A 24,778-nucleotide genomic window follows, 5' to 3' on the forward strand; every position below is an offset into this window, starting at 1 on the left:
GCAATCCACCTCATATTAAAGCACGAGTGGCGAGGGGTAGCTGTGTTTATAAATTTAATAGACGCGGGGTGTGCGTTGCAAATTTTAACGATAAGCGAACAGTTTTATCCATTACGACGCAATATAGCGGATCTTTAGTTGAAATATCAAATAGACGGGGTAATGTTGTAAGGAAACCAGAGATGGTTGTATATTACAACAAGAATATGAAAGGAGTCGATTTCAAAGATCAACTCCTTTCATATATTATACATGTTGCCCCAAGACCAAGGTGGTATAAGAAAATTGTTGTGCACATTTTTCAAGTGATGGTGTTAAACGCATTTTTATTGTATAAGATAAACAACCCATGTGCAACTTTCTATATACAGGGTGTTAGTGATATCGTAACGAATATTGAGGGAGATGATTCAGACCATGATTTTGTGTTGATATCAAGTAGAATTTTCCGTCGCAATATTCATGTTTTTTTTTAGTTTTTTTAATTATTTTTAATTCTATACTTTTGCGATGAAAAATCCACTTGATATTAACTCAGAATAATCAGCTGAATCATCCCCCTCAGTATTCGTTACGATGTCACTTACACCCCGCACAAGTACATACTGTAGCCATACAAGTCGGTATGGGTGTTAGTGACACCGTAACGAATATTGAGGGGATGATTCAGACCATGCTGCTTGAAATTATTATTTTTTAAGTTATTTACTGTTCCATACGCATTCAGGATGCTGGTGGGGCTGCCGTGGCGCTGCAGCGCGTCGGGGATGTTCGCGGATGCGCGGGTCGATGGTTTCGCCGCCATTATCAGGAAGTGGTGCGCGTCCCTACTAGCGCGCGTCCGGGGCACCACCAGCACTATCCTGAGTGTGTTCGCAGACAGGTGGGACTCTTCACTGCTGCGCAGGTGGATGAAGCTCCATACCGACTGACAGACTGACTGACAGGACTGATTTGTGCATTATTTTTAGTTACTAACATTAGAGAGTAAGAAAACTGTTACTAACAAACTATGGACAAATGTCTGAAAATAAAATAAATAATAATAATAATACTTTTGCGACGGAAAATTCCACTTCATATCATCTCAGAATCATGGTCTCAATCATCCCTGAAAGTTTTCGTTACGATGTCACTAACATCCTGTATAGCTTTCGAATTGATATTGTAAAACGTCTTTTGAATAAATCGTATGAAGTTAATGACCGAAACTGACAACAGACGTATCCGCATAAATTACATTATGATACATACGTCAATTTTAAGCAGAAATCTAAAACAACCGTCTGTTGTCGAAGCCACTCTTGTATTTCAGCTTTTCTATTGGCTGATGTCGGTGTTCGGTTTAGTTGCTGTGAGTGGTAGCTGGCGTTGTCCAATATTATCACCGATGGTTCTTCTATGCTCAGCAGCAATTTTGTAAACCACTCAGTAAAGCCTTATTATTAAAGCCTTCAGCATTCATTTCTGTATGGTAATCTTCGTTTTTTGATTTAACTGCCCGGAATACCCACTTCGCTTCGGGGATAAAGCCATATTTCGCGCAGCCAGCATGACTAACTGAAAGGAAATAATAAAAATTACCATCATACCTCTACATTGAGTCAATTATTACAAAACAGAACGAATTAATAATAAAAAATAACAACATACAAATGAGTCTGCTTCCCTTTCCGATTTTGTTATTCAAGCCACCTTCACCGTTTTTATCGACCCAGAAACGTTTGCGGCTGTGATTCTGGTTCACCTAAGTCTCTTCCAGATAAATTCTTGGGCAAATGTCTACAGTATCTTTTAATTGCTTGAGTTTTCTTAGAAACTGTAGTCGAGCACAAACGATGTCTCTCCTTTCCATAAATTCTAACGTCCGTCCGGGGCAACCTTATATTTCTAGACAAGGCTTACAAGTATTCTACGCGTAGATGTTAAAGAACACTGAAACCCGTCAATTTTCTCCTGTTCTTGACTCAAAACACTAGCCGTGGAGGGATACTCGCCATTGGAGTAACAATGATGATGCCACAATTTGTTTTATAACACTTTTATTGAATTCATCTAAGTCAGTCACTGGAGAAGGCTTGCAGATAGTTTCTCGTGGATAGTTTGGCACTCCATTTTTACACTCGTTTTTAATAGTCTCAACCGTTCCCAAGCTCACATTAGACATTGCTGCAGTAAGGTCACGAGGGCGAAAAAAATTAATACTTAAGTTTTTAATTTTTCCGGATTTTCTTACACTTCAGTCAGAAATTCTAAAACATTGTTGATAACAATACGTGCTTGAAGGGCAATATTGTTGCCAACAGGTAAAACATTACGCAATTATAATACATTTGCCCTCTGAATGTCCAAAGGACATCAGAAACAGGAGTATAAGACGTCGATGCGCTTTATGTTGGCGAAAGAATCAGCTTCGCAAAATGGTCCATTTTTATTGTAAAAAAGCGGCCAAGTGCGAGTCGGACTCGCCCATGAAGGGTTCCGTAACAGCAAGTAACATAATATAAAAGTTTTTTTTTAGTTCGTAGTAACTTTTGATATTTTAACTTTGAAAGTAAATTACGGTTTACGATTTATGATGTATTAAAAAAAACTACTTACTAGATCTGGTTCAAACCAATTTTCGTTGGTAGTTTGCATGCTAATCTACATCATATAGTATTTTTCTTAGTTTTATTCTCCTCTTATTTTAGAAGTTACAGGGGGGGGGGGGACACATTTGTCGTGATCGCATGTATACTTTTCAAGGGAAGGTGATGTAACTTTTATAATAGAATAAATTTAGGGTATAACATGCGTCACGATACAACGAAATATGGATGCCTGAATCTTACCATTATCTGCCTGCTTATGTTTTTACTCGCTCAGTAGGGGTCGTCAAGCCACACTCGCGGAACTTTAGCGCACCACCTGTAGTTGAAAATGATATTATGACACCACTGTTGCCACTGAGTAATTTGAGACCAACTTAGGGAATTGTTAGAGTAAAAGGGAACATATGTTGATAACAATACATATGAGGTGGTAAGATAATTCATTGTCGAAACTGGTAGTCGGTCAGTAGCGTCTCATTTACTAGATTTAGAAAGTTCTCAGCAAGTGTAGCATTCGGGAAGTCTCATAGCATAAACTATTACCGGAGTCCGGGGTGATTCAACTGTTTCCGGAGATCGGGGTGATTCAACTCTTGCCGAATATACCAGGCAATTCATATGTTCCGGAGTCCGGGGTGATACAACTATTTCCGGAGACCGGGGTGATTCAACTCTTGCCGGATTTACCAGGCTATTCATATGTTCCGGAGTCCGGGGTGATACAACTATTTCCGGAGACCGGGGTGATTCAACTCTTGCCGGATTTACCAGGCTATTCATATGTTCCGGAGTCCGGGGTGATACAACTATTTCCGGAGACCGGGGTGATTCAACTCTTGCCGGATTTACCAGGCTATTCATATGTTCCGGAGTCCGGGGTGATACAACTATTTCCGGAGACCGGGGTGATTCAACTCTTGCCGGATTTACCAGGCTATTCATATGTTCCGGAGTCCGGGGTGATACAACTATTTCCGGAGACCGGGGTGATATAACTCATGCTGGATAAACCAGACCATTCAACTATTACCGGAGTCCGGGGTGATACAACTCATGCTGGATAAACCAGGCCATTCATCTATTACCGGAGTCCGGGGTGATACAACTCATGCTGGATAAACCAGGCCATTCATCTATTACCGGAGTCCGGGGCGATACAACTGTTACTTGACGATTGGGGGCAAGCCAAGGATATTACCTCTTTACATTGATATTATAGATGGAAAGAAAGAAATGTTCATTATATAGGGATGCCACAGCAACAAGTATAAAACCAAACCCGGAATAACACATAACTTACTATCTGAACACGTAATAAAACATTTACACAAGAGAGTACAAATAGACAGTAGACACTAAGTAACAATTTGTACATGAACTGCTAGTCAACAATGGCGGTAGCGTCCCTTATAATTGAGCGTATGGACCGGTCAACAATGGCGGTGGCGTCCTTTGTAAAAGGGCCTCATTCCACTACTTAGAAATTATTATTCTAGGAAACAAAGTATACTTAGCTTTAGGGAAACCAGCCCATGTGATTTCCTACTCCGTGGGATGCACCTGAACTATAACACCGGTACGTGTGTAACCAACGAACGGAAGTATGGAACTGAAAATGACGCTAAAGTTCGTTGACCATAAACGATATCTGTTTTACTCACCATAGATACGCTACTTCCAGATAGGGTTGCCAGCGGTGAATATTCGTTGACTAACGTCATCGCGGTGCTCGGCACTCGCGACAACATTTTACCACTTTGGAAGTGTCTCTCGCGCAAACTATTCAGTTTAGAAAAAAATGATATTAGAAACCTCAATACCATTTTGGAAGATCTATCCATAGATACCCCACACATATGGATTTGATGAAAAAAACATTTCTGAGTTTCAGTTCTTGTTCTTTTTTCATAACTATGTAGTTATGAAACTTTGGTTACGAACGTAGACGAAGGGTGTATGGGGACCCCCAAAATTTATTGTTTTTTTTTCTATCATTGCGTAAAAATCTTAATGCGGTTTACAGAATACACATATTTTTCAAGTTTCAACAGTATAGCTGTTATAGTTTCGGATGTTCTTTTTTCATTATTAGTTATGAAACTTTGGTTACGAACATGGACGAAGGGTGTACGAGGACCCATAAAATTTATTGTTTTTTTTTTTCTATCATTGCGTAAAAATCTTAATGCGGTTCACAGAATACACATATTTATCAAGTTTCAACAGTATAGCTATATTATAGCTGGCTGGCACATACGGACGGACGGACAGACAGACGGACGGACAGACATGACGAATCTATAAGGGTTCCGTTTTTTGCCATTAGGCTACGGAACCCTAAAAATGCCCTCAGCAGCCTGGATTATGTTTAATTGTGTTTTGCAGAATTTCATTATTATAAAGAAGAGTACCTAATATTTCTTTTAAGACATTTTCAAAAATTTAATTACATTTGTTTTTTTTATCTTGTTGATTTTTTGATATGCGTTTAAGACCTCTACCTCCTCCGGTTGATTGACGGGAGGCCTGTGCCTAGCAGTGGAACTTAGGCTGTTTATGTCAGTATTTTCAACTTTTTTCGTGAATTTATGTATGTATGTAATGAAATACCATAGTCTGCTTACCCCGGCGAGAAATAGGCGTGAGTTTATGTATGTATGTGTTCTTTTGAATTAGCTGTTTAATTTTTTTCATTTAATGTTTACTCATACTCACTACTTTGTCTTGTTCAGCAGTGGTGGATTGATTTAATTTGTTTTAGAGATATAAGTATTTTTTTTTCTGGTAATTGTTTTGTACTCTGACTGATACTATATACATTTCATTTTCAGGTACCACGCCGGTATTTCATCAAGCTGTTAGATTTAGTTTAAATTAAGAATTAATGTCATTGTTGTACTTAATACATATACATTTTATCCAAGTCTGATTTAATTTTTCATTGTAAATGTGAGGGACACGGGTTTATCTTAAGATGCATCTAAGCGTCCTTTACACAAACTGTAGGGTGATTACAACTCGCGGTTTATTTACTTTTTACAAATATTTCTATACAGTTCACTGTTAACAAGTTCGCTTATTATTAAAATTCACAGTTCACCACTATTAAATGCACTCGCCGTAATAAAAACTGTTCGCAAAAGTTCACACGAAATAATTAAATTAACTCGCTCACTCACTTACTTACTCAAAAGTTCAATAGTATCACAACACTGCGCGGATAGCAGCGGTATATTCTTCGGTTCACTGAAATGATAACGCGAGCTTTTAACACGAAATATCTTACTATTATATCACAAAATTACGCTATGCAGTATTTCACGGGTCACTGACACTGTAGGTACGGTATTCACTTTTCGGAGAAATCACCCCTATTTACTGCACTGTAAGAATAACACGGTAGGTAAGTACCTACCGTGTTACTTTCCGTGCATTCGTAAGTACGAATGGACGGAAAATAGGCGGATCAGAAATTCACTTTAAAACCGAGCACTGAACTATAAACACATACTACTTCACTGTAAAACTGCACTGGAACTCCCTAACTATTCTTCTTGCTCCGAACTGTTTCGACATCTTCTCGGAAGTAAACTCATAAAAAAATCATAGTTCTGATTTATGAAACAAATTTGGTCCACAGCATCTGCTTGTAGCCGGCTCCTTCTAGAAGACAATACATATCCTGATTTGGAGAACATCCTCTCTGACGGTACAGATGTCGCTGGTATGGCTAAATACGCGTTATTGCATTTAAGGGCGCCAAGTGTTTGTTGCTGGACCAAAAAGCTCCAGCTCTACTGCCTTTTGTGATCTCGGTTTCATCCCTTTTGGATTTGTTTCTATGAACATTCGCAAAATATTCATTGCAGAAGCGGTTGTATTAGTATTGGGTCTTCTTTATTTTAAGAAATCCAGCAGTCCAGTTTTTTTCTGTTCTGTGCTATTAGTCGTACCTCGCTGCTCCAAAATTGACGACACAGAGTTATCGGCAGAATCTTTTAAGTCATGGGATAATCCTTTCTTACTAATTCTTTCGCCGACAGCATGTTGCCTGGATGACGAAATCCTGTTCTTAATTCTGGATGTAAATACATATGTAGATATTTGGGACACAGTTCTTGTCTCATATTGCAGGAGTCTGTTACTTATGTTTCGACTCACTGATGATGTTGTTAGGGAAATTTCTATAGTGTTCAGTTTTTCAAATAATTCATATATTATCGGTATTACTAGGGAACTAGTCGGATACTGATCAGCACTGACAAGTTTTGTGACTTCCTCGAATATTTCCAATATATTAATAATTTCTCTACCTGCTTCTTCTTCGGTAGCAGTTAAGTGGGTTGGTGCCTGAACCAATTTCCTACTCACCAATGCGAGAACGTCACTCAAATGTAGTATTCTCTTCATCATGTAGAATGTGCTGTTCCATCGTGTAGATACTTCTTGTATCAACTTCAAAGGAGTAGAATCGGGGTTTCTTTCGATCTGGGCTAATTTAAGACCTCGCCACCCTACAGATGATTTCTTAAAGAATTTTACAATAGCTTTACATTTGTTAGTGAGATCCTCCACCTGAGTAAGCTCCATTGAATCGTCTAAAGTTAAGCGTATGGGCAAAACACGGCATATGTCGTATTCCCATCAAATCGCACATCTTTACCATGTTAGTACCATTATCACTGACAATAGCAGGATGATAAAGTTCAGGCATTAGGTCATACCTGATCTTCTGTCTACTTGGTAGTTTATAACTTGGATTCAAAGCCTCAACTAACTTACTAAAACCTTTGTCTTCAACAATAGAGTACAGCTGAAAATCCGTGGCGATCATTAAAGTTAAATATTTGTCAATTTTATTTTTGTTACTTGCTGCGGACATTTTTAGAGTAGTGTGAAAAATGGGGCGCGGTTTCTCTATTAGTTTTTCTTGTGTTGTATCAGTAGACGTTTCTTGTGCCTGTATGTTACCTGGGGCCTGTTTAATAAAACTTACAATTGTAAATTACAATGACAATTTAATGTACATTACGGAGTGTGTGATCACGAATATTTTGCAGTTTCATATTAGCTACGTGATGAACACCAAATTGTCGTTGTAATTTACAATTGTAAGTTTTATTAAACAGGCCCCTGACTGATGAACCACTTCGCCTCGATCCATCTCTACTGTAGCTTCAGGATGGTTTCTATTAATATGTGCCAACATTTTTGAAGTTCCTCCACCAACTTTGATAACTTTAGAGCATAGGTTACACTTTGCACTAACATTATCGATCTTCTCAAAGCGATTACGCGTAATAGATTTGCCTTTTGCTGCTGGCTGTTTTTTGAGCGATAGTAAATTTTCTATTATAGATAATTTAAAATCGTACAAAATCATTTTACTTCGGCCCGAAAATATTATAGAGCGTAAAAGAATTATATAACATCTTCTGGAATATATGGACGGCCAGATTTTTATAACATAACATAAACAGCCTATATACGTCCCACTGCTGGGCACAGGCCTCAATCAACCGGAGGGGGTATGGAGCATACTTCATCACGCTGCTCCAATGCGGGTTGGTGGAGGTATTTTTACGGCTAATAGCCGGGACCAACGGCTTAACGTGCCCTCCGAAACACGGAATCATCTTACTTTTTCGGACAATCAGGTGATTCAAGCCTGAAAAGTCCTTACAAACAAAGGACAGTCTCACAAAGTGATTTCGACAATGTCCCCATTGTCCTGAATCGAACCCGGACCTCCAGATCGTGAGCCTAACTCTCTAAACACTAGGAGGCTGTTACCATCTTTTAAACATTTCCTTTCACAGGAAGAATACGCTAACATTTGGTCTTGATGGTCTATGCCCCGCATGTATTGTTTGTTTGTTTGTTTGTATACTCTTTATTGCTTTGGAATACAAAGAAAATTTACATATAATTTATCATTAGATAAAGCATAGGCGAGATTATCCCTAATTGGGATTTCTTCCAGCTAACCTTGGACAGCCTGAAAGAAACTCAGTGGGCCGGTATTATCACGCAATAAATGAGCTAATATCTATGAAAAAGCAAGTAAACTAAATGTATACTTATTACTAATATTACTAAATACGTATATAGACTACTTATTGATAATTACATAAATAAGTATATTACAAGATAAGTATATACATATATAAAACAGATATAATATAATATATAGTATAGTTTAGCTCAAAGTCAATGTTCCAGAAAATACTTCTTCAATAGAGCTTTAAAGGCAGTAATTGAGGGAGCCTGCCGCACAGTGTCAGGCAGCAAATTCCAGCTACGAGCAGCCATGACCGCGAACGATTTGTCATACGACCTGGAGCTACGTGATGGAACGTGCAGATCCAGCTCATTCCGTGGCCGCAGCCGAGCATCAGCCACCATACGAAATCTGAACAACTCCCGGAGGTATCCAGGGGATGTCGGATTATACAGACAATTCCAGAGAAGACATAGGATGTGGCATTCTCTTCGCTGACGGATCGACAACCAGTTCAACCTTCTCCTATACTCAGACACGTGGTCAAATTTCCTTAGGCCGAACACATACCGGATCCCCAAATTCTGCAGCCTTTCAAGTTTGCTTGTATTTATAGTAATTTCTGACGATTTCTGGTTTTTAGAAGGGGTCCGGATTATAAAATCGTAAGTAAAAACATCGATGGTCGTAACATCGAACACTTTGCATCGAAAGGTCACTACAGAGAACGTGCTTAGTATCGAAGGTACGATTTTATAATCCGGACCCTTTTAGAAGACTGCACCAAATTTTGGTGTCACTTCTACCATTTTTGAGTCGAATTCTGTGGAGAGGACTAAAACATCTCTCCTATCTCTCCACTTCTTTGTCTCTACCTTTTTCAATTTCTTGCTAGTGACAGCTGCTGAGGTCCCTTTTCGATTTGCACGAAGTGTTCCAGTGCAGTGCGTTTTCATGTTTATCTATTTTTTGGCCAAATTATAATAAAATTGCAATAGAATTGTAATAATTGTCTATGTATAGAGAGTGTCCAGCATTGAAGTAATCTGTAAGTAGTTCCATGACATGACTAATTTTTCCGTGTGATTCGTGCCACCTACAATAGGATCTCCTGCTCCACCGCGCCGTAAACAATTATCAAATTCAAAAATATCTTTATTCAGTAGGTAACATAGTTGTTGTTGGCAACACAAGTATAAAAATAGTTAGTATTTTTGCAAAAAATATTTTTAAAAACTTTGACAAGACAGACAAACAAGAAACTTCTTTCTTTTCTATTTAAAAAACAAAGGACCATAGTCTAAACATCGTAAAATGTAAAAAGGTTACACCTTAACAGAGTCTACTCCGAGGGTGGGGGCCTCAGAACAATAACTAAAGCATAGAAGGAAGGCTAAAATAAGAATTCAGAAACTATAAACCGGCTCTCTTCTAGCTTACGACACAAACTATGAGTGAGAAAAGGACAAATGATTCGCTCTTTGCTTCATTTTTTCCGAGGTTGTCACAACATGAAATGTCATTTGGACCTATTGGACTCATTTTAACTCGGCCAAATACATAGTAACATACATAAGAAGGTTTTACTTATATTTACCGAACTATTTGACACGGTCGCGTGAACTTTGTTTACGAGTGTCTTGTGTTCAGATTGTTTTAAGTGATAATTTAACAATATTTTTCCAAATAAATGGAAAGAAACATTTATTTATATCAAATAATTGAGTGTCTCGACTCTGTGACATTATGTCTTGTGTGGTATGGGGCTGCAGCTCACATTCAGGAAGAAAAGAAAATAGCCAACAACTTCTGTCGTTTCATAGGTAAGTTTTTTGTAATTTTCTAGTGAAATGTGTACTGCTGAACAATTTTAGGAAAGTAATATGTTTTGCTGAATAGATTTGTAGCATAAAATATTTGAGATATCCATTATATTTTACGTTTCATCGATGAATACGGAATTGATTTGAGGTTATGTTGATTGTCCATAGTGATGTACTAAAATTATCGATAATTTTAATTTTTAGATTTCCTGTAGACGATAACAAAGAGAAAGAATGGATAATTCGCATTAATAGACGAAATTGGATTCCAAATAAGTACAGCCGTATTTGCTCGAAACATTTTACTGCGGATTCATTTATGTGTGTTCCTAATTCGAAGTGGAGACGTCTTCGAGACGATGCTATTCCTACATTGAACATTATAGATCAGACAGATGAAATGGTAATTACGGCCGAGCACCACACACCCGAAGTCTCGACGGCAAAAGGGACAAAATTGTGGGTCCGCGTTAAATTCCCATATTTCGCCAGTTTTTGGCTAGCGGCCCACTCGGCAGCCGGCCCTGCGGTTCGAGTAGTACGGGGCAGGTGCGTTGCTGCAAACCTGCAAGCGCAGGTCGCGTCCCACAATAAAGCACGCCCCCTCTCCTAGGGTATGAGCGTGAGCCCATCGGGCCTCTTACCGTCTGTGCGGCTTAGACCCGGCGGTTCCAATTTGCACGGCACGGCGATCAACACCAGTGCACGGCGGATGACATCATAAATAAATTCGAATATTACAAAATACTTACCGATGAAACGATAACAGTTGGCTATTTTCTTTCCTTCCTGAATGTGAGCTGCAGCTCCAAACTAATATAAACCAGACAATATAATCCAAAAATGGTTAGATACTTACCTATCAGAGACAGAGTCTCCTTTCATCAAGAAGAAGATAATTGCATCCTACAAAAAGAAATCTTGTAAAAAAAAATTATCGACATTAATTGTAAGTAAATTTAATTTTATCGACATATTACTAAAGTGAAACCCAACACTAGGCAATGAAAAACTTGTGACAACCTACGAAATTACGAAACAATTTTTGTATATGCGTCTTTGTCTAACATTACGCCGGTTCCGTAAGATAAAGTAGAGCAGAATTATAGAGTTCTGTTGCTATTTTAGCCTTCCTTCTATGCTTTAGTTATTGTTCTGAGGTGGGGGCTTAGGTTTCATCATCATCACCTTTCATCATTTCATTAATTATCAAGAAAAAAGATACGTAAGACATGGCTGTATGGGCATAGTTCCCTTTGCCTTACCCTTCGGGGAAAAGAAAACCAAAACAAAAAAAGTGACATTTGTTTACGTCGTTGTTGGCTAATTGTGAGGTTATGTGCTAGTAAAATTATTTTTTAATACTGTAGAATGCCACTTGTGAGGCTATTGAAAGTTGTTAAATGTTTATATAAAGAGTAGCTCTTTGTCTAGAATAAATGTCGTTTGTTACTCTCACGTATTTCACAATGTTTTTTCTGTGTTTCATGTAAGTTTTATTATATCAGATGTTTTCATTTATTTATTGTAATTCAAGAAATAATTTTATTTATTAGTGATGTTCTACACAATGTACACACTAGAACTAGTGTTATTACTTATTTTCATACGGAATCCTATTTTGTGGAGTTAGTACTGGGAATGGGCTGGTAGCCACTACTGTGCAATTCCTTATTATTAATTATCTATAGTGGCTTCAGTTGCCGGTTTTATAAGTTCTATGTATAATAAAACTTACCTCAGTTAAATTGTACCACATATATTTTCTCCTCAATAGTATAATTAAAGTCAACAGCCTAGACCAAGTAAATGTTTTTTTTTCTTATCTTCCAATGAGTTTCCTGCCGAACATCCTTTTTACTTTTTTAATCTTATTTTTTAAATCTGCCCAGTGTTGACAAGTTTTCTAAAATATTTTAGGTACTTGTTTAGAGTTGTTCTTACATATATATAATAGATCCATATATGTAATAATATAAACAGTTGGCAATTTTTATATAGGTACAGCTATTTGACAGTAGGTGGTACAGCTATTTGTCAAGTACCTTCTCAATTTTGTCAGTTTACTACCTATAGAACAGATATTTTTTAATTTATCATAGCATGTGGGTTTCATGCCTGGAATGAAAAAACTGAATATGCAACGTATCTTTTGGGTCTGACCATACATGATTACAACATGATTGTACTTATGTTTTTATTTGTATGTTTATGTCCTTTGTATATGTCGTTGTGCAATAAAGTATTATTGATTGATTGATTGATGATTAATTATTAAAAAAATATATAAACTACAACAGTCCACAGACTAAAAAAACATTTATAATTTCAGGTTTCTGGTGGTTCTTCCCCTCATGCTACTAGGAGTTATATTGTTCGGACTGTTTGTGCTCGTGCCTTGTGCATTTATCTTTGCTTCTTGGTATATGCGCATAAAGGAGCGCAAGATGGAGAGAAGGAAACGTGATGGAGCCAACGTAGCTTTCTTTCATCCATACTGTAATGCTGGTGGAGGTGGAGAGAGGGTGCTATGGGTGGCGATCAAAGCTTTACTGGCACGGTAAGAAAATACATTTAGTTTTTTTTACACTTAACTAAAAACATAGATAAATTTCACACAGATTCCCTTAATGGACCGGAGCCACAAGGCTAATAATTGGGTAGTTTCCTAGGTCAAAATAAATTATGAAATTTAAATTACTACAAGTACAAAAACATTTCTGATATTTTTATATTTGAATTTGTGATTATAATTAAGAAAATAATACAATTATTTATATAATAATTGTTATATGATTATATAATTTATACTATATATATTTAACAACATCAAAATATTTCATTGTTTATCTGTGACATCACTGTGTGGGAGAGTGTTGCTATTTTACCTACTGAATAAAGATATTTTTGAATTTGTACATTTTTTATAGAATTTCCATAGTAATTTCTTGTTTTTTATGTTAATAGTAAAAATTACTGATTTGATCGAATGGAAACTACCCAATTTCTTAGTTAGATATTTGAACCTAGTGAACATAAACCAAACCAAATAAAAAAAATATATATAGGGTATGTAGGTATGTACTATTAACATAGTTAACCAGTTGTTTTTGTTACCACAAATTTGATTAAAATCTTATTTTTCGCAGGTATCCTGATACGAACATTTATATCTATACGGTGGAGACCGCAGAACCGCAGTCTATATTGAACAAGGCACAGAACCAATTCAACGTAAAAGTAGCCCCGGAGAGGATCAATTTCATACGGCTATCATTGAAGAAGGGAATTGAGGCTAAAACATACCCATATTTCACGTTGCTTCTGCAGAGCCTAGGGTCTATGGCCTTAGGCCTGGAGGCATTTATGAAATTCAATCCAGGTTTGTACTATCTGCTGTACACATGCAAACGCACGCTTGTAATGTCTAAAAGGGTGGGCAGAGCATATCAGTAGAATATCTGCAGCCACACCTGATTAATCTGAATGGTGATTGATGAACAATCCATAACATGTATTGTCAACAACACCACAATCCTGCACCACTGTGGTGTCTTTTACAATTTTTTTTAGGTAACCACACTACACTAAATTGTATAGAAACAATTTGTTATGTTTTAATTTTTAATAAGTAATGTTAAGTAAAGGAAAGAGGAAGGGGAGGCCTTGCCCCAGCAGTGGGATCTTGTAGGCTAGATTAGATTAGAAGTAATGTTGCTGTGGCAACTTCATAAGGGATTCACAAAACAAAATTAATCATACCGTAACTTCATAACAAAGCAAAATAAAATAACTGTTGGTACCCAATATTACACAACATCTATTCATTATTTTCACCGTATCTTTTTTTAACCAAATTTGCAATGTTTGCAATTTGTGAAAAAACATGTTTTCAAGCGTTCTCCTCTCCAAAAAAAACATCTGCGATCATAACAGGGAAGTACTGATGACGTGTGTGTGACGCAATTGAATGAATCATGTTTCATTCATGTGTTTGAGTAGATTCATTTTTTTCAATGTCGGTTCAGGGCGTCATCTGAGAATTAATCGAATTTATCGATTTTAGTGGGCCGATAGGAGCGCGCATTGAGGGAAACAGGTTATCCTTGTGAATATGAAATCAGAATAATGCAGAACACGACAGAGGCTTTTTTAACGCGATTTTCTTTCGTTTTCAGATATATACATAGAGACGACGGGATTTGCGTTCACACTGCCCATATTCAGGTATCTGGCGCAGTGTCCGGTCGGTTGCTACGTTCATTACCCTACAATTACCACTGCTATGATGCGGCGTATCAAGCACAGAGTGGTCGCGTACAACAACTCTAGTCTTATCGCTAGGAATCCGCTCTTTACGTGGCTCAAATTGCTGTACTACAAGGTTTTTGGGTGGGTAAGTGTGAACACTTCTGTTAGATAATAATAATAGCATAACGTAACATAACATAACATGAGGCAAGATGATTGGACACCTAATAAGACACGACGAATTTATTAAAAACATCATAGAAGGAAATCTAGAAGGAAAGAGAGGAAGGGGAAGACCAAGAAGATCTTACATGGAACAGATTAAAGAAAAGGTTAACGTCGTGTCTTATAGGGAAGTCAAGGAATTGATAGACTGGAATGGAAAATGCTACACCGACAAGAGCGTGACTCTTAAATTGATGATGATGATGTAACATGATCATGTAACATAACATGCCCAGCTATAAATAAATAAATAAAATTGTTTATTTCGGATCAAAAAATTACATCCATATTATGTTAGTAAGATGTGACTTATGAAACTATTGTTAGTAACGAAAATTATATTTTGCACGCATTCATGACCATCACGTGAACGGGTAATTTCCCGTGATCGTCACCCTACGCACAAAACATCTCCAAAGCGGCGATGTGTATCGATCAGCTATGTATAAGCCCCATGTAATTAGGGGACTAGACCATTGTCATTCACTCAGTCACCAGACACAACACCTGTAAACCATAATGATACAAATTATCAATGATCCAAACATGAATACAAACTCAAAGTCGAATTCCGTGGTTTAGAGTTCGCGACGGGATTCGAACCAGGGAAAGGGCTATCACGGATTTACGGAGAAAAATTAACCACTTAAAACTGAGACTCCACCATACTAGAAATTTTCCTAACATAATGATCGCAATCCGGGTGACAGTGGCGAGCGATTGGTACTACCGCCGTAAAAACACCTCCAACCAACCCACAGTGGAGCAACGTGGTGGAGTATGCTCCATATCCCTCCGTTGATTGAGTGTAGGCCTGTGCCCAGCTGTGGGACGTATGTACTTATGTATTATATATGTATACGGGGTGATAGTGACATCGTAACGAATATTCAAGGGGGATGATTGAGACCATGATTCTGAGTTAATATCAAGTGGAATTTCATCATCATCATCATTAACAGCCTATATACGTCCCACTGCTGGGCACAGGCCACCCCTCAATCAACCGGAGGGGGTATGGAGCATACTCCACCACGCTGCTCCAATGCGGGTTGGTGGAGGTGTTTTTACGGCTAATAACAGGGACCAACGGCATAACGTGCCCTCCGAAGCACGGAATCATCTTACTTTTTCGGACAATCAGGTGATTCAAGCCTGAAAAGTCCTTACCAAACAAAGGACAGTCCCACAAAGTGATTTCGACAATGTCCCCATCGGGAACCGAACCCGGACCTCCAGATCGTGAGCCCAACGCTCCAACCACCAGACCACGGAGGCTGTCAAGTGGAATTTACCGTCGCAAAATTCATGGTTTTTTTTAGTTTTTCTAAATTATTTTCAATTCTATACTTTTGCGATGGAAAATTCCACTTGATATTAACTCAGAATCATGGCCTGAGTCATCCTTCCAAATTTTCGTTATGATGTGACCAACACTAACTGTATACTATAAGTGTAATTGATTTGTTGCAGTTGTACGGCATGGCAGGGTGCTGCGCTGACGTGGTGATGGTGAACGGAACGTGGACGGAGGACCACATCAACGAGCTGTGGGATATACCCTTCCACACCGTCCGGGTCTACCCCCCCTGCGAGGTAAACACATTTTTTGTATAGCACTCAAATTCAAAGATATCTTTATTCAGTAGGTAACATAGTAACACTTTGTTACATAACGAACATAACGATTCGTCAATTTTTACATAACGAACGTCTCATTCGCCTAAAACTACTGCAGCTTCTCACAACCTGTATAGCCGGGGAAAAGAAGCTGCAAGAAAAACCTCGTCACAGAGACCTAGACGTTCTTTAAAAAAAAAAAATACAATTGAGTAATTCAGCTGCGTAATATCAGTTCTCAGACAGTTAATCCCATGCATTCATATCTTCTAAATAATCACTAACCTTATAATGACCTTTTTTGCAAAGTTTTTGTTTAACTACTGTCTTAAAACAGTTGAAAGGCAAATTCTGGATGTCAATTGGAATTGGAGTTATTGTCTATTTTATAAAATGTGTATTTTTTTGACTGCTAATAAAAAGTTACCTACTTGTAAAAAAAAAATTGGAATCTTATTCGTATTACTAAAACGAGTGGTCTAATAGGTTTCAGAACTAAAGCAGTTGCGATCGCTAGTAAGAGAGACAGACCCGATCCGGATCCTGTCGGTGGCGCAGTTCCGCCCCGAGAAGGACCACCCCCTGATGCTGCAGGCCATGTACGAACTCCGGAACCTGCTCGTTAAGAACGAGATGCTTTGGCATAAGGTAACATACTAATATAATCACTGCCCCCGGTACCAATCCTGCCGATACTTTTCAGTCAGTTACGTTTGTGGATAGGGGACCATACCTAGCAGCACAACGATAGATGGGCACAGCTGCCCACATGCAGACAGTCGAAGGATATCATGCCTATGATATCCAAGAGCTTTACTCGTCGAATAGTAGTGGGCAGCATTACGGGTCACTGCCCACTCAACGAACATCTATTTAATTTAGGGATAACGGACAGCCCACTTTGTAGAGGCTGTCTGGATTTCAGAAATAAAAATAAGTATTGTTCGTAAGTGTAACTATTCAAGTTTACACAACATAAGGTACGGTTATAAATTGAAAATCACCTACTATCAAGTCGGTCAGGAAAATTGTTAAAATCATTTCTCATAAGCAATATGTTTGCTAGGGAATGTTGATAAGGTATGTTTGTTTTTTCTTTGACTGTGTTGAGAAAACAACTTATGTAACAAATTGTAACAAATAAAGAACTTTACAAATCAATCAAACCTCATCATCTCTCTAGCATTATCCCGTTTTCCACAGGGCTTATCTAACATGAAGATTTGACAGGTCCAGTTTTTTACAGAAGCAAAGTAAACCTATTGGCTGGTGTACTAACGTTATAATAATAGTTATGGAAGAATCTCTATATGTATATATATACTAACAGCTCAGAAAACTCTAATACCGTGTTTAAGGATATAGCATAAACATTAACGGCCTCTGTGGTTGAGCGTTGGGCTCACGATCCGGAGGCCCCGGGTTCGAATCCCGGTGGGGACATATCACAAAAATCACTTTGTGATCCCTAGTTTGGTTATAACATTACAGGCTGATCACCTGATTGTCCGAAAGTAAGATGATCCGTGCTTCGGAACACGTTAAGCCGTTGGTCCCGGTTACTACTTACTGATGTAAATAAGTAGTCATTATCATGAGTCATGTCAGGGGTCTTTGGCGGCTCAATGACCCTGACACCAGGGTTGATGAGGCTGGTATTCCACCTCACAACCCATACGATAAGCAGACATAAATATTTATACGTGTTCACATGTTCGGGGAAACTAGCAGCGCCAATATATTATTCTTACCGTATGCCGCCTAACGAGTAAGTGCGAGCGACAGTTCGCGCGCTCTTTTACTCCTTAGCGGCTCACAGCCATTTAAGACTAAAGTAACACCCACCCAGGGGGTGAGGTGGGCGGCCGATACGAATTGGTGCGGGGCGGAGAGTCTTCAGTCTATATGTAGACTGATACTGAATGTACTGGAGTAATATACATTTTGACATGTGGGTTGTTCTTCTTTTTTATCGACAATGATCTGTCCTTCGTTCTGCTTCTGATAAGTTATGTTTTAGAATTTTATTTCATGTTTTGATTGTCCAAAAATATAGTTATCTTATTATACTCAAAATACAAGCAAAATACTAATCGGTTCCTCAATTAGTTATTAACGTAGCTTGATCGTTTTTCACAAAATTATGTGACAGAGTGGTAAATTGAAATGCTGTCTCCGATGAAAAGGGCCACTCTGTCACAATATTTTTTGGAATGCGCCTGCAAAGAAAAGTATGTTACCAAGATAAAGAGAACCACTAAATAGTCCTCTACAGACACATCTTTATATGATGTTTTAAAATATTTATTGCCGTTATAATTTTAAAGATGTTAAATCCGATAAATCGAGAAAATGTCTTTTTATTGTCGATAAAAAAGAAGAACGACCCATGTACATTATTTATCTAGACTTTTAATACTTCACTAGTTGTTGAAAGAAAGGACCCTTTTTTTTTATTTTATGACTGGACTCCGCCCCGCACCAATAAGGTGCCAATCAAGACTTGTTACTTTTCCAAAAAGAAAAAAAACTTTATTGCTCACAAACAGACCATGCAAACATTTGTCAAATGTAAACGGCTTTTTCCTCGTTTCCAGATAAAACTGGTTCTAGTTGGTTCGTGCCGCAATGCGGAGGACGAGGAGAGAGTGCAGAATCTGAAGGATTTGGCCAAGCACCTGTCCTTGGAAGACAACGTGGAGTTTGTTGTGAACGCGCCGTACGCGCGGCTGTTGCAGTTGTACCAGACCTCCTCTATAGCGATACATGCCATGTGGAACGAACACTTTGGCATCAGTAAGTATTCTGTTACAATAAAAAAATATAGAGCATAGATGTATTTTTTATATTTTTTTATTGCAAAATTTTCTTAGCTTTGAATGAGGGAGATTTTCCCTAGCTGTTAGATAGACGGCGCTGATCTTGGTAGGTTACTAAGGATCAGAATCTTCCGAGTAGAATGTCCCGAGAATTATACGATTAGTCTTTGTCTCGTGGAAGATTTTTTCTCTATCTTTGGTATCCTGGCAATGGCCCAGTAACGTAGTTGGTTTGCTAACGAATTCTTGAGAACAATTTTTTTTTATTCTAAAGAAGGTAATTCCCATTTAAATTAATTCTTGTTATTGCACCATCCCGCACCTAAATGTAATATCAATACTTCCTGCATCTGGCTACCTGGAAGAAATTGCTGTAGAGCAATAAGGCTGCCAATTGTGCTGTAATATTTCTAGTGTACGTTTTAAAATGTTTCTGTGTACAGTGAATAATAAAAAATATTAGATTTGATAGAAATATGGTGTTAGTAAAACCGTAACGAAAACATTGAGGGATATTTCAGACCATGGTTCAGAGTTGATATCAAGTGGAAATTTCCGTCGCAAAAGTGTGGAACTGTATATTAACTAAACAAAGAACACTAAAATTCTCATGAATTTTCCGACAAGAAATTCCATTTGATATTAACTCAGCGTCATGAGCCCAATCACCCCCTGAGTATTAGTTATGATGTCACTTACACTCTGTACAAGTATGTATACAAGTACACATGGGTGTTAGTGACATTGTAACAAACATTGAGGAGGATGATTGGGCTCATGATTCTGAGTTAATATCATTAGTGAAGAAGATGTTAAAAAGTATAGGCCACAGCACTGAGCTCTGTGGCATATCAAATGGAATTTTTCATAGCAAAAGTATAGAATTAAAAAAATCTCAAATAAGAAACATGCATCTTTTTAACATGATTTTTTTGAAGAAAATCACATTAGAGTGTGATTTGTGTGTGTTCTCGCAATTAAATTGTTTTTAGATTTTTCAAAAAGGTGCTTACATTCTTTTCGCTCCGACTTGGTATCAAAAGTGGCTGCAAGTTGTCTTCTGATTATTTGTGCCTCTGCTAACCCCAATAGGGACACGAGCGTGATTTCATGTAGCAATGCATGTAATTTAAAATTATTTTCAGATCATGACGATATAGATCGAAAAATATAATAATGTTAACAAGCTCGTCCCGGCTTGACGAGAGCTGCGGGTTCAAGTCCCGTCCGAGTTAGACTTTTCCGATTTTATTTTTGTCCTTAGAAGTATCCCAAAGTATAGGAGAATGCATGTGAATGCTAAAAAAACAAATTCTTTTATTTTCAGGTGTAGTAGAGTGCATGGCGGCCGGGTTGATAACCATCGCGCACCGCTCCGGGGGCCCGCTGGCGGACATCGTGGAGACCTCCGAGACATCGCGCACCGGCTTCCTAGCGGCCGAGGCAGACGAGTACGCGCGAGACATACTCGAGGTCATCGCGCTGCCGGCTGACGAACGGAAAAGGATTATTGATGCTGCTAGGTACGAAAAATATATACTTGATCCGTAAATAGTATGGGAAATCAATCATTTATTCAACGTAATTATCATGGATATATGGATAAACTTGTTGAAGGTCAATGTACCAACGGCTTAACGTGCCTTCCGAAGCACGGATCATCTTACTTTCGGGCAATAAGGGATCACAAAATGATTTTTGTGATTTGTCCCCACCGGGATTCGAACCCGGGACCACTGGACCGTGAGTACGACGCCCAACTACTGCACCACGGAGACCGTATTATATTATAAGGGTTCTCTCTCTCTATTTCAGAGCTGCGCTCTTGTCGGTGGAGTAACCGCCATTCCTCTCTTCTTCCCGCCAAAACTTTCACCTCCCGATACGACACGACCTGCACCTTCTCTTTTATTTGTTTCATAATTGTTATCCTAGGTCTACCCCTTCCTCTCTTCCCTTCAATTTTTCCTTCTATAATGTTTGTTATAAATGAATCGTGTCGTATCAGGTGGCTAATCATATTTCCTCTCCGGAAATAAGTTATAAGTCACAAATATTTATTTTTCGTGTGCGTCAAGCTAGCGGCCTCAAAAAAAAAATGGGCACGAAAAAATCATTTGACCATACCAAAAAATAGTACTCTTATTGAAAAAAATAGTACCTGTTGTAAAAAAATTAGTACCATCACGGTTCTGGATTTATAGCCATGTTTTATTGCACTTGCTAGCTTGACGGTGAGCGAAATTTGGCGAGAGTTAACGACAAGGTCTTTCGCTTTGATTTAAACGCCAAAAAATAGTACCGAAATAGTACTCACCCCCTGCAAAATACCGAAAGTATTACTTCAACGGTTCCAAAGTTATAAAGGCAGTTCTTTGATCCCGCTAGCTTGACGTTTTGAAAATACCTATTATCTGGGGAATGCTTGCACACTTCAGTTTGTAACTAATGTCAATAAACTCGTATGAAATAGTACTCCCTACCATCATAATTTGGACCTGATTCTCTTTGTAGAAATATGTCAAAAAGTCATTATAACCTATGCCATACATTTATCAAGACAAGTACAGTCGCGAACAAAATTACTACACATGGTCAAAAATGTTGTCAGATTTTAGTATTTTTCCCCATTTTTGGGTAAAAATTGGTGAAGTGCCAGGGTTGTCAGATGAAAGTAATATCATTGTTGAAACTCTTTGAGTTATTCTACAAATACTGCAAATTGTTTATTAACAAACACTTCGATCCGTAACAAATTCAACATGAAGGTATAAATTATAAAATAAAACAGCAGGTTAAAAATGTATTATGATGTATTAAAATCACAGATTGTTTTCGATAAGAACTAGACCCATGCAGCCATTTTCTATTAAAATTAGTGCATATGGGTGTATGCAATAGGAATTTTTTGTAATAGCAGCACTCTGAAGTGCAAAGAAATGGTAGGGTAGACCTCCAAAATGGCAATACTTACGAATAAATTATGAGGTTATGTAATTGTCTACGTGACTGTATCAACAACAAATGTATGGCATAGGTTATGATGATTTTTTAACATTTCTACAAAGTGAATCGGATCAAAATTATGATGGTAGGGAGTACTATTTCATACGAGTTTATTGACATTAGTTACATACTGAAGTATGCAAGCGTTCCCCAGATAATAGGTATTTTCAAAACGTCAAGCTAGCGGGATCAAAGAACTGCCTTTATAACTTTGGAACCGTTGAAGTACTACTTTCGGTATTTTGCAGGGGGTTAGTACTATTTCGGTACTATTTTTTGGCGTTTAAATCAAAGCGAAAGACCTTGTCGTTAACTCTCGCCAAATTTCGCTCACCGTCAAGCTAGCAAGTGCAATAAAACATGGCTATAAATCCAGAACCGTGATGGTACTAATTTTTTTACAACAGGTACTATTTTTTTCAATAAGAGTACTATTTTTTGGTATGGTCAAATTATTTTTTCATGCCCATTTTTTTTTTGAGGCCGCTAGCTTGACGCACACTATTTTTCTTGTTACAGAGCATCAGTTGATCGTTTTTCAACTACAGAATTCGAGAAGTCATTCCTAAGAGCGGCCGAGCCCCTCTTTAAAATAGATTAAATTAGTAATTAGCGCACTTAAAATAATTGGGTACTTGACTGAGTCAAAGATAAATTATAAAATGTTAATCTACAAATAGAAGCCAGTCTAAGATGATCATAAATCGATCTCATTTTATTTTTCGACTTATTTTCTTAATGTTTTTCACGAATTTAAGTAACAATGAGTACGACGTTTAACAGCTTTTATTGATGACGTCACAGTACAGTATTTCCATACAAACTCCAAAGAAAATTTTCGTTTTGACATTTCGTAAAAAGTATCTCACTCATTTGACTAGGTTGTCAAGTAGCCAATCTTCATACACAAACTGTTATTGATTTTATACATTTACAATTTGGTAGATGATTGGCTGGAAATAATAAAGAAGGCTGTCTATATCCATTTAATCTAAAATAATAATAAAAATAATGGTATTCTGTCAAAACAATTTGTGTATGAGTAGAATTTATAGCTTTTTTTAATATATACATTAGTGTATCATACATACATAACTCTTAAGACGAATTATTATTATTAATAAACAATGCTTGTTTTACATAAACATAACATAAATAGCATAAATATGTCTAACTGATGACAGGCCTCGCCACAATCAACCGGAGGGGGTATAAAGCAAATTCCACGCTGCTCCACTGCGGGTTGTTAAAGGTGATTTATGAGAATGCCAGTATTGAATGTCCACTGAGGGACTTTCCAATCTGCGTTCCCCAAAAACACGATAGATGGCGTTGTTAAGTTTTTTCTTCGTTGAAATTTCTAATTTCATGAATAACAGTCATGCATCTTTTATCTTTGTTTTTGGGTATAAATGATGGCCCTTTTTATAACACCAACTTCCACCCATTATTATTCTGATCAAAATAAAGAGAAGCAATATAGGTAGCAACCTCATTCTACGTATACATAATGTGATCCAAATATCAAGCAACAATTAGTTTTATTATGCTTCTGCCATTACATTACATTTTTGAATAATTGTGTACCCCAGCAATGAGAAAACATGATTAAAGTGAACAACGCCATCTATCGTGTGTTTGGGGAGCGATTGGAAACTCATTAAGGATTTTAATTCGAAACAAGATCCTTGACGAACTATAATGGATAACACTATGGCTAGAACCTCTGGACTAACGTATACTTATGACATTTTTTTCCACTAGTTTTAAGCATAATGAGAATAAGGCTCTTACTAGAGCATTTTCGGTCTATTTTTACTAGCTTTCCGCCCGCGTGGACTCCCTTTTCAGCCCCCCAGGGGATGATTACCGGGATAAAAACTTACGTACTTCCTTAGGTTTAAAACTATCTTGTTACCAAATTTCACCGAAATCGGATCAGCGGATCAAGGGTGATATGCTAACCGACAGACGGTTACTTTCGCATTTACAATATTAGTATTTATTTTATTATTAAAAGGTCGTTATTGCAAAGGTGGTTTAGTCACAATTTGTTTATTAATGTAATAAAATAGTACATTATTCACGCCGTTTATCACCTAAAAGGGTGTAAAGAGCTTTCGTTTATTTATATTTGTTTCTCTAATATTATTTACAATAAATTATTTATACAGAAAATTCAATTCATGAGCGTTAGTTATCGTGCAAATTTCTGCAACAATTAAGTACATTTTAAATGCCGCTTTATAATGAATTTATTTATGAGTTGTATCATTATCATGAAGTGTAATCATTTTCAAATTTGTATAATGTAATAGTTTTCAAGTATTAAGACTGCGGCAATGATATTTTGTTAATTTCGTAAATATGTTATTTTTAAGTGACTAGATTATTTTATAACAAGGCCAATACTTAGAGCAATAAAGTCTACCAAAGTTA

General features: G+C 37.5%; 2 protein-coding genes across 2 annotated transcripts in view; both read left to right on the forward strand.

Annotated features, from left to right (window-relative positions):
• The window catches only part of LOC126375566 (uncharacterized), a 218,990-nt gene that overhangs the window by 96,788 nt on the left and 97,424 nt on the right, over nt 1-24,778 (forward strand). The window lies entirely within an intron of this gene.
• On the forward strand, nt 11,583-24,778 carry LOC126375498 (GDP-Man:Man(3)GlcNAc(2)-PP-Dol alpha-1,2-mannosyltransferase). Its single transcript, XM_050022458.1, has 9 exons — nt 11,583-11,907; nt 12,751-12,978; nt 13,568-13,800; nt 14,597-14,814; nt 16,368-16,490; nt 17,001-17,162; nt 19,112-19,310; nt 20,661-20,856; nt 22,859-24,778. Exons 1-9 carry the CDS (start codon nt 11,858-11,860, stop codon nt 22,938-22,940), a joined length of 1,491 nt encoding a protein of 496 aa, XP_049878415.1. The 5' UTR covers nt 11,583-11,857; the 3' UTR covers nt 22,941-24,778.

The sequence above is a fragment of the Pectinophora gossypiella genome, chromosome 19 (assembly GCF_024362695.1).
Source record: "Pectinophora gossypiella chromosome 19, ilPecGoss1.1, whole genome shotgun sequence".
NCBI classification, from domain to species: domain Eukaryota; kingdom Metazoa; phylum Arthropoda; class Insecta; order Lepidoptera; family Gelechiidae; genus Pectinophora; species Pectinophora gossypiella.